At 47.6% G+C, this 14,396-nt stretch overlaps 1 protein-coding gene across 1 annotated transcript in view; it reads right to left on the minus strand.

Moving 5' to 3' along the window:
• The window catches only part of SFXN4 (sideroflexin 4), a 22,971-nt gene extending 9,257 nt beyond the window's left edge, over positions 1–13,714 (minus strand). The window contains exons 1-12 of the mRNA XM_063102429.1: positions 13,624–13,714; positions 12,081–12,146; positions 10,478–10,552; positions 9,705–9,731; positions 9,565–9,619; positions 8,577–8,602; positions 7,817–7,870; positions 7,680–7,736; positions 7,481–7,546; positions 6,847–6,925; positions 5,877–5,992; positions 1,372–1,457 (exon numbers count right to left, since the gene is read on the minus strand). Coding sequence (XP_062958499.1) covers positions 1,372–1,457; positions 5,877–5,992; positions 6,847–6,925; positions 7,481–7,546; positions 7,680–7,736; positions 7,817–7,870; positions 8,577–8,602; positions 9,565–9,619; positions 9,705–9,731; positions 10,478–10,552; positions 12,081–12,146; positions 13,624–13,662 — 746 coding nt within the window. The 5' untranslated portion in view covers positions 13,663–13,714. The remainder of the gene's footprint in view (positions 1–1,371; positions 1,458–5,876; positions 5,993–6,846; positions 6,926–7,480; positions 7,547–7,679; positions 7,737–7,816; positions 7,871–8,576; positions 8,603–9,564; positions 9,620–9,704; positions 9,732–10,477; positions 10,553–12,080; positions 12,147–13,623) is intronic.
• Positions 13,715–14,396: the final 682 nt, after the last annotated feature.

Consider the following 14,396-nt stretch of genomic DNA (forward strand, 5'->3'; position numbering starts at 1 on the left):
GTTCCCAGGCAACCCACAAAGAGGTAATCAAAGCAGCTGCAGGGACCAAGTGCTCAGTATGCCACAGGCTCGGTGTCAGCCCTTCACATGCATGTGCTCACTGGATCCCCCACGGCCTTCTGAGGTTGGTGACACCAACGGTCCTTTCACACAAACAAGAAAATAGAGGCACGGACTGGCTAAGTAAAGTAACTTGTCCAAAATACCACAGCTCAGAAGCGAAAGGTCAGAGATCCTAGAGCCTGTGCTCTCGCCCTGTGCTCTCCTGACATGAATGTGACATCTGACCTTGATCTTTGGAGAGTGTAAGAGACATGCAAAGAGCCCCAGCCTGGGAGGGAGTCAGAGACCTGGGGTCTGGTTGAGACTTGTGCCCCTGAACAAGTCTCCCCCTCTGAACCTCAGGTTTTTTCAGATGCCACATGAGGGAACTGAGTTAGAAGATCCACCACGGCACTCCAGCTGGCACACCATCTACTGTCATGGCTCTGGATGCTGCTGCTGTGAGGCCACCTTAGGGCACCCCATGCCCACTGGGAAATGAGGGCCATCTCTCCCCACCAGGCAGCCTGTGCCATTCACAGGGACCTTGTGGGACAAGGGCCCCAGCTGCGGCAGGAGAGAGGGGAGCCCGCACCCATGAAGGAGGGAGGAGAGAGGGAAAGAGAGAGAGAGAGAAGTGTCCAGCAGCAGCTACACTCCCTGCCTGTACCCAGCTCTGAACCCCCCAAATCTCCCTTCTGGCCTAAGCTCTGGCAGGTTGGTTTCTCATACTGGCAACCACAGAAGCCCAGACTGACCCCGGCCTTCTGCCTAACAGGCCATTTAGTGCTTCTCAGAAGGGATGACAGTCTACTGAATCTGGGGCCACATAAGCTAATTTAAAACATGCTCAAAAAGGGTGGGAGAAGGGAGAAGGCTTGAGCAACATTCACAGCACATCACAGCTGGGAGAACCTGCAAATCATCCAAACCCATCATTCTAGAACTGAGGAAATATGCCTCAGCAGGCCCTCGGACATGCCCAAGGACACAGAGCTAACTGAGGACAGAGTCTGGGCTCCATTCCAGGTTTGTGGGAATATGAACATGTGGATTTCCACGCCCGCCCCAAACAATCTTACTGTAGCAGAAAGGTTACCGAGGAAATCCCTTTCCACTCCTTCTACCAGGTCCAGTATCTGACCAGTTTATTTTTTAATGTTTTTAGTTTTGGTGGCTGGCTAGTAAGGGGATCCGAACCCTTGAGCTTGATGTGATCAGCATCTCACTCTAACCAAGTGAGCTAACCAGCCAGCCCTGACCAGTTTTATACGAATTTTGATTGTCAAAATGTTCATTCCCACCTGGGGAGATTCATGTACCTCTTACCTTTTAAAAAAGTAGGTGAAGACTTCAGGAATAAAGGCTGAGGTCCCGAACAGCACTGCCCTGGATATTGCTGTATCGTTGACAGCCTAGTGAAACGAAAAGGGAGCAGCTTAGTACATGGGGTGAGACGATTTCCAGGGACCCCACGACTCATGCTGGAGACATGCACACAGCACCCCGCTTTCTCACTTAGAAAAAGAACGCCTGCGGAAAGAGGTGGCGGCAACACCTCACTGCACCTCTCCAGGAGCAGGTGAACAGGGGCGCCTGGGGCTGGTGTCAGGAGTAACTGGGGAGGGGGCTTACTCCCCTGACCCCAACAGTCCAGCAAACCACCACAACTAAACCACCCACCAAATAAAAACAAAGGCAGCTTCTAGACAAATCCTCAGAGCCAAGCGGCAGCCACTTGGTGAAAATGCTGAATTTACTACTGAGGTTTACTCCATGTTTTCCCTTCAACCCAGGACTCTGCCATGGGCCTCTTATCCCAAAGTGGCTCCCCAGGGATTTTCATCCTACCAGTGGAGGAACATCCTCATATCCACCCATCCACCCTCGTCCTTCACTTGTGTAATTAAAAGTGTTGTGCTATGACATTTTATTTTACACAAATATGTATTTACAGTTTATGACATTTTGTTATCTTTTCTATACTGTACACTACTCCACATATTAAGTATTTAAACATATAATACACCGTATGGGTTACATGCACAAAACCATGTATCCTCAAGGGCAATTTAAAGGACTTTTATGGGTACTTCTGACTGTAAAATGTCCCAGCCCCTAGGTAAGACACAGCTCTATTACCAGCATGCTTGTGTGCTCAACTTGAACAGACACCCCCACCCCGGTCCTGCTCTGAACTCCCTTCCTTCCACGTGCAGCTTCCCATGACTTGGCTACAACCTGCCTTCTCCAGCTGCCCAGTGCCCCAGCTCTCTGCACACACCTCTGCCTGGTAGACTATAGATGACACACTCATGCTCAGCTCGTGCTGTCCCTCTGCAGGGAACACCTTTCCCCCCACGAGACAGAGGGAGCCCAGGAGAGTCATTTTTGAAATAAGGTTTTAGGGGGCTAGCCAGTTAGCTCAGTTACAGTACAGTATTGATAATGCAAATCGGATCCCCGACTAGCCAGTCACCAAAAAAAAAATGAAAGAAAGGAATGTTTTAGGATTATGAGGTAAAATCACTCAACATCAGGAAGGGAAAAGTGGCTACTGAGCATAGCGTGTTTCCACGCCAGTGGGGTGAGGCCCGCCTGCCTCTCTCCATTTCTCTCACTTATAAGAGGCAACGCTTTCCAAACAAGACACCGTCCTTAGCGGGGACTGTTTGCAAGGCTTATGAGGCCAGTCATGGGAAAACAACCTCGACTAGTCTCCGGTAATCTGATCAAAGGTGTCCTGTTACAATCAGATACTTCTGATTACGCAGTTTCTGAAATTTTAGCCAAAGAAAATAAACTTTTTGGTGACAGGGAAACGATAGAAGAACGCTTATGCTTACGCACAGTTGCAGACACTTAATTCTTAAGAGAAAGATAAACTTTTTCTTTTACTTTTTAAAGTAGACCACCAAACCTTTTCTTTTACCCTAAACTGGCCCTCATGCGGAAAGATGAAGCTGCTCCTGGTGAGATGGACGGTAGACAGCCGGCGGGCCTGAGGCTGCCTGCCCACTGGGAGGCTGGGCGTCCCAGCAAGAAGGGCCGCTGAACCACGAGGGCTTGGGTCCTCAGGGACCAGCACAGTGCCTGGCAAGCCAGAGGTGTTGGAACAACATGTTGATTAAACATTTGCTCTCCACTCTTGAGCTTTTGAAGAGGTCACAGCAATACTAACATCATGAATTTAAGATTAATTAAGTCTGGGCTGGTAGCTCAGTTGGTTAGAACATGGTGTGGTAACACCAAGGTCCAGGGTTTGGATCCCTGTACCAGTCAGCCATAAAAAAAAAAAAAAAAAAAAAAATAGAGTTGAAGAGAAATGCAAACACGTATCTACACAAAGAGCTGCAAGTCAGTGTTCAGAGCAGCATCATTCATAATAGCAAAAGCTTGACACAACCCAAATGTCCATCACCTGGCGATGGGTAAGCAGGATGTAGTGCACCCATACAACGAAATGCACTCAGCAAAAGAGAGGAACGAACAACTGACTCACAGGATGAGACGAATGAAACTCAAAAGTGAAAGAAGACAGACACAAAGAACTATTGTGTGATTCATTTACATGAAATTTCTAGACAGGCAATATGAGGAAGATATAATGCAGATCAATGTTTCCCTGGGACTGGGGTGGGAGAGGGGAGTGACTGTAGATGGGCAGAAGGGAAGTTTTTATGGTGATGAAAATGTTATAGAATTGGACTGTGAGGGCCGGCCCGTGGCTCACTTGGGAGAGTGTGGTGCTGATAACACCAAGGCCATGGGTTCGGATCCCTATATAGGGATGGTCGGTTAGCTCACTTGGGTGAGTGTAGTGCTGACAACACCAAGTCAAGGGCTAAGATCCCCTTACCGGTCATCTTTTTCAAAAAAATTAACAAAATAAAATAAAATAAAATAAATAAATAAATGTGGTGATGGTTGCACAACTGTTTAAATTGACCGAAATTTGAGTGTGCTGTCAAAAAAAAAACAATAAAAAAGTAAATTGACAAATTCAAACTGTACTCTTACAATGGGTGAATTTTACAGTATATAAATTACACCTCAATAAAGCTGTTTAAAAAATGTTTTTAGGGTGGTTTCTTAGGCACAGAAACTTCATTTCCAACTGTAGACATATTTTCTTTCTGGCAGCAATTTATCCCTTTGCTACTTATAATTATTGTGTTCCTGTTTTAATTCATTTAGAAGAGGCCACACTAGTAGATGGTTTATAGTTCAGCTGTCAATCATTGATAGGATTTACGGTAATATGTTTCACGAGCCGTAATGAGGTATTTACAGATCGAATGAACAGTCATCTATTGTGACCTCCTCTTCCACCGGCACGCTGGGCAGTAGAAGGACACCTGGCTGGCCTAGGGGGTCCCCCTGAATGGGAGAGGCCTGTTCCTCCCTTCACTTGGTATTAGGGGCTGTCCCACGCTGTTCGTCCCACCTCACGCAGTAATTCTTCAGCTAGTCATTTCACAGAGACCAAAAAAAGACCTCACCTGCTAAAAAATGTATTATTTAAAAAGTAAGTCCACACCCAAAATGCAACTACCACAGACTATTCCAGGTACTTACAGTTGAATACACCCAGAAGCCACTGTGTTGAATTTAGCAAAAGAATAAACAAGTTAATAGTTAAATGTATCAAAAAATTGAGGCTTTTTATAAGTGTTTTAAATGAGAGCATTGGACTTCCCAATACCACCCTTGACAAAAATTGGTCCTCAACGATGAAGACTGTAAGAAAATCTACTGTAAGGTGAAAGAGGGAGGGTTTCTCTTAAACCCAGGGAGGGGTGTCCGCTGACCCTGTGAGTGCAGAGCAGGCTAGGGGGAGGGGGAATGGCCTCCAAGAGGGATCCCCAATCAGCATCTATGGGGTGGGTGGATATTGAACTTGAATAACAAGATCTCACACTCAGAGAGGAACCCAGACTTGTCAGTGCCCATCTGTGACGATCAATCTCATGGGTCAACTTGGTGACGGTACCTGGTTATTTATAACACTGCACTTAACCAACTGAGCTAACCGGCCAGCCTGTACTTGGTTATTTAAACAAGTACTCATCCAGGTGTTGCTGCGGGGGTTTTGCTATGGGATGTGGTTAACATCTATACAATCAGTTGATTTTTTTTTTTTTTTTTTGTCTTTTTCGTGACCGGCACTCAGCCAGTGAGTGCACCGGCCATTCCTATATAGGATCCGAACCCGCGGCAGGAGCGTCACTGCGCTCCCAGCGCCACACTCTCCCGAGTGTGCCACGGGCTCGGCCCACAATCAGTTGATTTTACGTAAAGGAGATGACCCTCCATCACGTGGGTGGGACTCATTCAGTTGGAAAGCCTTAAAAGCAAAAACTGAGGTTTCCCAAAGAAGAAATTCTGCCTCAATACTGCAGCACCAGCTCCTGCCTCAGCACCTGCTGGCCTGCCCTACAGATTCCCAACTTACCAGCCCCACAATCATGTCAGCCAGCTCACTGAAATAAATCTTTTAATAGATATATACATACATTCTTTTTTTTTTTTTTTTTTTTTTTTGTCTTTTTCGTGACCGGCACTCAGCCAGTGAGTGCACCGGCCATTCCTATATAGGATCCGAACCCGCGGCAGGAGCGTTGCCGCGCTCCCAGCGCCGCACTCTCCCGAGTGCGCCACGGGCCCGGCCCTATGTACATACATTCTATTGACTCTGTTTTTCAGGGGGCAGAATCTCTCTCCGCATGATGAGGGAAGACGGGGTAAAGAAAGGTAGACATGAATTTGTCACCAGCTCTCAAACAGAAAATCCAATTCTTTCCCCAAAGCTCCAGTTCCATTGTGTCCCCTACCTTTTGTGCAGCTCTTCTGGAATGGCCTACAACATTGCCTTCCTTGTCCATGACCTTGATCCCTCGGACAGGCTCAAAACTTCGGGATGCAAAAACATTCATTCCACTAACTTGGGCTGTCAATGTAAAGAAGAGAACATGCAATACAGGGATGAGCTTCAGTCCAGGTGTTTGTCCACTTTAAGCCTCTTTTGCTGACGGCTGCCCTTCTCCTGACCCTCGGGTCATCACCTGCCACAGGCTATGGAGGTAGGATCTGGCTACTCAGTCTTGGATCCTGACTACAGCCCAGCACCGGGTACCTGCACCCCTGAGGGCCAGCCCAACTCCCTGACAGGATTCCAGGAGAAATTATGGGATCCTTGAAATACGCTGCGTCTTTGCTTCACCTGGTTTGACCACGTTTCTGTAACATAATTTCCCCAATTTCACCACTGACATCATTCTGCCAACTTTCAAACTGCTGTGATTCCCGAGGCCAAATTCAGAGCATGAACTAGTTGAACTTGCAGGCTGGCTAACTCAAAATACTCAGCGAATATCTCTGTCTCTCCCTCTGCAGTCTGACTAGCAGGGTGGGATCCCTACACTACCACTTGCTCACTGTGTGACCCTGCCCAAGTTACTTAACCTCTCTGTGACACAGTCTCATCTAGAAATGGGAATAATATTTCCTACCCATGAACTGTTGTCAGGATTAAGTGAACTATTGTACGTCCTGGGTTTGTACAGATAGACTTTAAAATATAATTTGTGTTTCCAGGCTTGTGTTCATCCTTCGGCAATTAAAGGGGTATCTACAGAGAAAGTGTCGCCTCTAACTTGGGCCTGGGGACCCTGGCAGGCTATAAACAGCAGCTGTCATCAGTCACAATGTGGTCAAGGGACCAGGTATCTCTGGAGCTGGAGGAAGGCTCAAAGACCTGAAAGACAAGCCCCAGGCTGTGTGCCCCCAGCCCCTCCTGCTCACCAAGAACGACCACAGGTAAGGCTCTTTTGATCCAAAGGTTATCCAGGGAATACCTCATTTGGACAAAAAGAGGGATTAACTAGAAAATAAAAGAAAAATCATTACTGCATGAGATGAAGAAATCAGCTGAACAAACTCAAGAGCAGAGAACTAACAGCTGAGCTAGTTCCTGTAACAGGTCAGACTGTTCGTTGCCAGTGTGCTCCAGGTCTTGATTTGTTTTAATTCTCGCAACATCGAGGTGTCCTCCCTGTTCATCCAAGGAGTGATGGGGACTTAAAGAGGTTATGCAACTTGTCCAGAGTCCTAGAGCCATTGAGGGTTTGAGCCAGGATGGGAACCCACGCCTGTCCAACTCTAAAGTCTCCATCATTAACATTACAGTGTCCTGACACCCAAAACAATATACAATTCATAGAACATGTTTGTGTAGCGTAAACTCATTTTTGAAAAGATAACAGGACTGAGTCTATGCCTAGAAACTCAGAATATTAATTTGGGGGTGACACACAGGTGACTTATTTCCTATCCATATTTTCTCAATTAAGTTGGAACATAAATTTGTAATCAGAATAAATAAAGCTTTTGGATTCTGAGGAATAAAGAAGATTCCAAAGATTGAATAAATACCTACTCCAAAGAAGGTTGAAGAAGCAGCGGCTCCTGCCCCTAGTAGTATACTCTCATGTGGACGACGGTTCTAAGGAAAAACAGAAGTACATACTGAGCACATACCACCGTTTTGCCCAGCAAGGATAATTTTTTTTAAAAAAGGAAATACTCCAAAGGAAACAACACAAACCCACATATCCTCTGGGTCTTGCAGTACTCACATAGCTTGCATTTCCGTTGATAATGTTGAACACTGTTGTGTAAGTATAGAGGGAAACCTGCAGGCAGAGGTGACGGATCACAGGTTTGTTTTGAGCATAACAGAATTCAGTAATTGTGAAATAGAAATAATTGCTACCTGAGGTAAAATCATGGACATTAGCCCTTTTGCTGGCATCAGTGACAAAAATACCTTTTAAAAAGAAAGTAGAGCAGTGTTACAAGGGTTTTGGCGGGAAGGAGGGCTTGCAGGAGCAAAGAACTTTCCAGGGGAGATATAGGAACTGGGGCAAGGAGAGGAAGGTGATGCCATAGGGGCTGTGGCCAGTAGACAAGCCGAGGGTACTGAGCACCTGGTGGGCACTGAGCCAGCGGCAGGGAGGACACCGGGAGCCTGACAGTGGGCCCAACTCCGAGGCCTGCAGTCCCGCAAGGCAGCTAGGAAGTACACACCTGCCGGGGGAGCAGGCACAGGCTGGTGCTGTGGACAAAAGCTCCTCCTGAGAGCCGAGGTGGGATGGCCTCACTGGGGCGCAATTCCAAGTCCCAGGGGAGGGCTTGGGAAGGGAAGGTAACAGACAGGTCCGTGGAACTGTGGCTGGGAACATGTCCTAACTCACTGACCTCCTCCACAGGGCTTTGTGCACAGCAGGCATTCAAAGAAAGGATGACTGTGTCACACTGTGGACCTTTGAGAGGCCCAGCTGCCTGACTGGGTAAGTGGGGTGGGGGCAGGGGTGTGGATACAAAGAGCAGACAAGGGTCACAGGTGTGACCATCTATCAATCAGTCAAGGGGCAGGGCTCCAGAGCTGGAGGGCCATGGCTGAGGTCAGAGATGGGTGGGCATCTTGCTAAACTTTTACCTGGTGTCCTAACAGTGCACAGCAGCTTACTCACCATGGGCACCGTGAAGGGCAGGAAAGCTGAGAGGAGACAAGAGAAGCTCCATCAGTGACCACAGCTGCCCAGGCAGACAGGAGGCCACGGGGCTGCTCCCACCTGAAAACCTCTTCCCCAGCCTTCTGAAGGCACAGACCTCCAAGGACAGTTTTTACTCTAAAATTTTTTTTTTCCTAATAAAAAAATAACTATGTGCATAGGGCAAAAAATTAAAGCAGCACAGTACAGAAAGACTTAACAAGAAGGCCCTCCCAGCCTCTCCCCAAAGGTCAGCAGCATTAACCATTACTCGTTCATCCTTCCAGATGAAATTTGGAACACATTTGTCAGGACAGACACAAATTCTCTCACACACACAGCTCTTAATTATCCAAACAGGATCACTAGACACTGTTTTATACTTTGATTTTTTTTCCCTTAATACTAATTCCTGAAGATCCATCTTTCTATATAGCATATAGGACTTATTTCATTCTGTTTAATGAATTATTTAACCACAATCTGAATTGTTGGATATTTATGTTATTTCCAGTTTCTTATTTATAATATACAAAGAGAGAATTTTATAGTTGGAAGGATCATGAATTTTGTTCCCTTCGTGTTAGTTAGAAGTGATGAAAACAGAGAGACTACTAAATGGTATCCTTAATACTAGTACTTGTGAGTTGCAAGGTCTGGAACCATCAATACAGTAATCGGTATGTTCGCTGGGGCATGATGGAGCAAGGCAGGATCTACTGCAGGCTTGTCCCTCGTTCCTAAAGCCCACATCTCTCCACAGGTCTGGACACAGCTCTGGGCCCTGAACCTGCTCTTCTCCACTGACAGCCCCAGACCCTTCAGGCATTCTTTTTAAGCTGTGGTTTCAGACCCACCATCAGAAATCCTTCTAGGGGAAAAAAAATTAAAATAAGGCAGGCAGAGTTTTCTAAGTGCTACAAACCATGTCTTTCCAACCCACTTCTGAAAATTAGAACCAACTCACCTGCAGGTCGAAAAAAAGCAGGGATCAGTTTGCTGCTGTCAGGATGCACTGTTGCCTTCATAAGGGTAGACACAAAGGTTAGCTGTATGTTTGGTGTTATTAGTTTAGGAGGCTAAAAACTAGGAAGGGCTGAAACTTACAAGACTCCTTTTCCAAGCTTCTTGTATCTAAAAAGAGAAAAAGCAAGTAATAGCTTTTAAAGATGGGTAGGCAGCAAAGAATCCCCTCCCTAGTCTTATTTCTGGTGTCCCCTTCGCTCTGCCTTTCAGAGCGTGCAGGCCAGACCTGTGTTCCACCACGAGAATGCAGCAAATCAAAATGGATGAATCGAATGAACCAACTGAACAAACAAATGAACTAACACAAGCAAAGAGGCATCCATGTAAAGAAACTGACTGGAACATTAAAAAGTCCCGTCTCTAACCTTGGAGAGGACCACACCTAACTTATCCCTCAGATGAGCACCGGAGTCCAGCTTGCCCCTGGCTCAGAGAAGAGCAGACAGTGTACAGAGGACAATACCATGCCATTAGCTAAGTCAGCTGCAGTAGGGCCAAGCTTTCAGCCCAGATGCCCGCAACAAGTTCTCAGAAAAATCAAGTTAAATATGTGAACTTCCCACGGGCTTCCCCATAACTGCAAGGTAGATAGCAAATACTTGGTTTGAGCCTTTGAGCAGGAATGCAGCCCTGTCCTGGAACACCGCCTGCTATAGAAGATAGAATCTGACGTCAGAATCCTGCCTGAATTCTGGAGTTTGCCATGGGCCCCAGGAATGGGCTGCAGAGAATCCCCACCAATATCCATTGCAAAGGAGGAAACCTGCTCTGGTTTATGAGATGGAATTCTCACTACATCTAAAGACAACTACACCCAGCCCTGAACCAGGCACACCCGGGCACAGAAGACATACCCTTTGGTCCTCCAACTCTTGTCCAGATGCATCTTCATTTGTGAACAATAGTTGCCTCGATTTTTCTATTTTTTCCTATAATCAAATATCAGGAAATCAATCAATGATCTCAACATTGTTCAGATTTATTCGCAGATTTAGAAATCACAAGCTCACTCGCCAGTATTTCAAACGCACATCTGATTTCAACAATGTAGCCTTAGGCTCTCTATTCCCTGGGAGGTTCCATTTAGGATAGTCCCTTGTGTCATTCAGATCAGATGTCCCAGCTTCCTAGACAGCTCCAGCAGCTTCCCCCACCAGCGCTGCCCTCCCCGGCTCTGATGTCAACTGTCTCAGGGAACAGTACCACCACGACCTGGCTGTGCAAGTCAGAAACCTGTAGGCCCCTCCCTGTCACCCTCCCCCACGTCTAATCAATTCAGTCTTGTTTCCTCTCTCCTTTTCTTCGAGGAAAAAAAATTAAATACAGAAAAAGACAAAGAATGATTTCACACTATCATCTCCTCACCCAGAATGAACAACAGCGAACATCTGGTTATATTTGCTTCCAATTTTACTTTATTTTTCAAAAAGGACCATCATCACCAGTCTCATTTTTCTCCCCGTCCTATCAGAGGTAACCACTACTGTGAGTTCAGGGTATATCATACATCACTCTTAACAGCTAATCAGCATTCCACTGTACGAATACCCCACATTATGTTTATCTGTTTCCCTACTCATGGGCATTCGGTTTGTTTCCTGTTCTTCCCTGTGATACACAAGGCTTGGAACATCTTGAGCATGAATATGGGGGTGTCCCCTTGGGTTGTGCCCTGAAGGGTTATTACTGGTGACCGGGCATCTATCTCCTCTTCACCCCCAGCCACAGCTGGTTCGAACTCTCATCTTTCACTTGGACAACTGAACCATCCCCTGAACTGATCTACTACAGTCTGACTGCTCTGGTTACTCATCACTTGGCCACCAAAGAGACCCTCTGAAACACAAACCTCATGACCTGGCCCTGTAGGATCAATGCAAACCCCACTCATCTCAGTGACATTCAAGATCCACCCTGTCCCCCTGCATTAAAAGCCCCAGTGACTAGGAGACCCTCTCTCGTACCCTGGGCTTTGCTTATAGCTCCCTCTTGCTGACTTTTCTCCCTTCCCTCTCCCGTCTCAGCCTTCCCTCCATACCCCCACCTGCAGAGTTCCCCCAGGCCCCTTAGAGCCCATGTCGAGGTCGTGACTAGCTTTGCTAGCGTGTCCTTCGTTACACAGCAGATCTGTTTTAATTCTCTTTGAATCAATCACCAGCACCTGGCCCAGGCTTGGCATTACCTGTTAAACAGATGTACGCTTCTACGACCCTTTCAATCTAACAAGCTCATTCAGAAGGAATAAAAACATAATAATGCATAGGTGCTTCAAAAAGTTCGTGGAAAGATTCACATTATCTTTAAATTCTGTATTTCCACGAACTTTTTTTTCCATGAACTTTTTGAAGTACCCTCATATATAGTAATTTCAACTGCTTTTAAAAGAAACATACGGTCTTTAAGTGTCAAGATAAAACATGAAATTCATTATCTCTGAAGATGAAAAAAAATACTTACAATTGAAATGACCAAATTTGTAGGGTCTAATAATTCTGTCCACTGAACAAATCTTCGAATAAAAGACTTAACAGGGAGAAAAGCATGACAGAAAGGTTAATGGAAGCAGAAAACAAAGATATATGGTAATAACAAGTTAACATTTTTTTTAGAATCTACTAGAGTCCTGTCCTGTGATCTGCCCTTTACCAGCACTGTCTCCTGGAATCCCCACAACATCCCCACTTTACAGATGAGGAAACTGAGGCTACAAGGGCTCAGGGCAAGACAGCCAGGAATGACTCCACGGTTTGTGCTCTTCACACCTCAACATCGAATTGCTCTTCAGGGTTTTTTAAAAGCCCAGACTTTGGGGTTCAAATGGGCTTATGTTCATATCCCCCATATAACTTCCAAGCAATGACCTAGAAAGTTCTCAGAATCTGTTACCTCACTCTCAGGGTCGTTGTAAGGCTTGGCTCCAGTAATAATAATGATAATAATAATAATAATAATAATAATAGCCCCAGTAAGGGCTCAATACATAATAATAATAATAATAATAGCCCCAGTAAGGGCTCAATACATAATAATAATAATAATAGTAGCCTCAGTAAGGGCTCAATACATGCAGCTCAGTTTACACAGGGAGAAAAGAGGCAGTTTGCTCCAACAAGCCCCAAAACTTTGCAGTGGTTCTGGCTTCAAAGTCCTGGCTCTGCCGGGGCAACTTGAGCCCCCTGTCCCTTCTCAACCTCCCCATCTAAAAAAACAGGACTAGGCCCTACTTTAGGCAAAGGCCTGAAAGAAAGGACCCTACAGCCCTGCTGTCCAATTCACGACTCGTGGCTGTGGAGCCCAGGAAATGTGGCTAGGCCGAATGCGGATGTGCTGCAGATATAACATATAAACCGGATTTTGAAGACTTTGTACAAGAAAGGATGTAAAATATCTCATTAATGTGTTTTACTGATTGCGTGTTGATGTTAATATTTTGCAACTGTTGGGCTAAATCATATATTAAAATTAATTCCAGCTTTTTTTTTTTCCTTTTTAATGTGGCTACTAAAAATTTTAAATGACCTTTATGGCTCACACGGTATTTCTATCGGTCAGCGCTGCCCCAGACGGTGCAGAGCTCAGCGAGGCCTGTGTGACTTCCTGTCGGCGGTGGCTTCCCCAAGCCTGGGGGTCCCACTGAGTGGCTGAGCCCCAGGGTGGGAGGACCTACTTCTCTCCAGCGCGCTGCTCAGCAACAGCTCAGGCAGCAGAGGGCAGGCCCCTGAGGGGACGGGCTCCTCAGGGCCATCGGGAGGGTGACCTTGTGGTGCCCCGGCCAGCCCAGCCCGGGGAGGAAATAATACACGCCAGCGGCCGTGGCAAGCTTGGTTCTCCCCGCCGTCCCCTCCCGGGGCCTGAGGTGGGAAGCGGCGGTGGGCGCTCCAAGGCCATCTCCGGGACGAGGAAACCGAGGCGCGGGGCGACCACGTGGCCTGCGAGGCCCCCGGGGTGGGCGCGGCCCCCGCCCCCGCCCTCCCCGTCCCCGCCGCGCCCCGGGCCCTACTTGGCGCTCGGTGATCCAGAAGCGCACGTTGGGCTCCATGGGGGCCGAGGCGACGCACGATCCCCTCTTCCTCGGACCTACGTGCAGAGCGGGCCGGGCGCGGAGGCGGAGCCGAGCGTCACCACGCCCCGGGCCCGCGCGACCGCCGTCCCGTGTCACCACGCCCCCGCCGCCCTGGGAGCCCGCCACTCCCGCAGGCCGAGCCCTCCCTGCCGTGCCCTGCCCTGCCCTCCCCTGGTGCACAGCTTAGGGGAGCCCGGCCGCTTGCAGGCCTGGGGGGTCACCTATCACCAAACCCCCGCGCCCTTGTACCTACTGCGACGTCCCTGTGAGGTGGCGCGTGGGCCCTCCACAGCCTCGCCCTGCGCGCCCACGCTGCTGGACGTGACCCCCGAAAGTCCCTTCAGTTGCCCGTGAAGCCCGGGGTACACGGTGTTGGCCACAGTCAGGGCCGGCTGTGTAACTTGCCAGCTCAGTGAAAAGTGAAAACGCGGCGCCCTTATTCAAAAGTTACTGAGCATTTCAAAAAGGCAACAGCAGAGCATTAAACCAAGGGTGGGCCCCTGCCACCAGCCCGTGAGGCTGGCCCTGGGTACCGGGCACTATCCTCCAGCAGTTTTTTCCAGTGTTGGGGCAAATCCAGTTTCTTCTGTTAAGTACCAGCAAAAGTAGGGACCATTTGGAGAAAAAAATACGCTTTCCTTTCCTCCTCTTCCAGCACTGGAGAAGGTGGGGGTTGTGTGTGTGCACTTGAATTCCTGAAAACCAGAAGT

The sequence above is a fragment of the Cynocephalus volans genome, chromosome 7, assembly GCF_027409185.1.
Source record: "Cynocephalus volans isolate mCynVol1 chromosome 7, mCynVol1.pri, whole genome shotgun sequence".
NCBI lineage: Eukaryota > Metazoa > Chordata > Mammalia > Dermoptera > Cynocephalidae > Cynocephalus > Cynocephalus volans.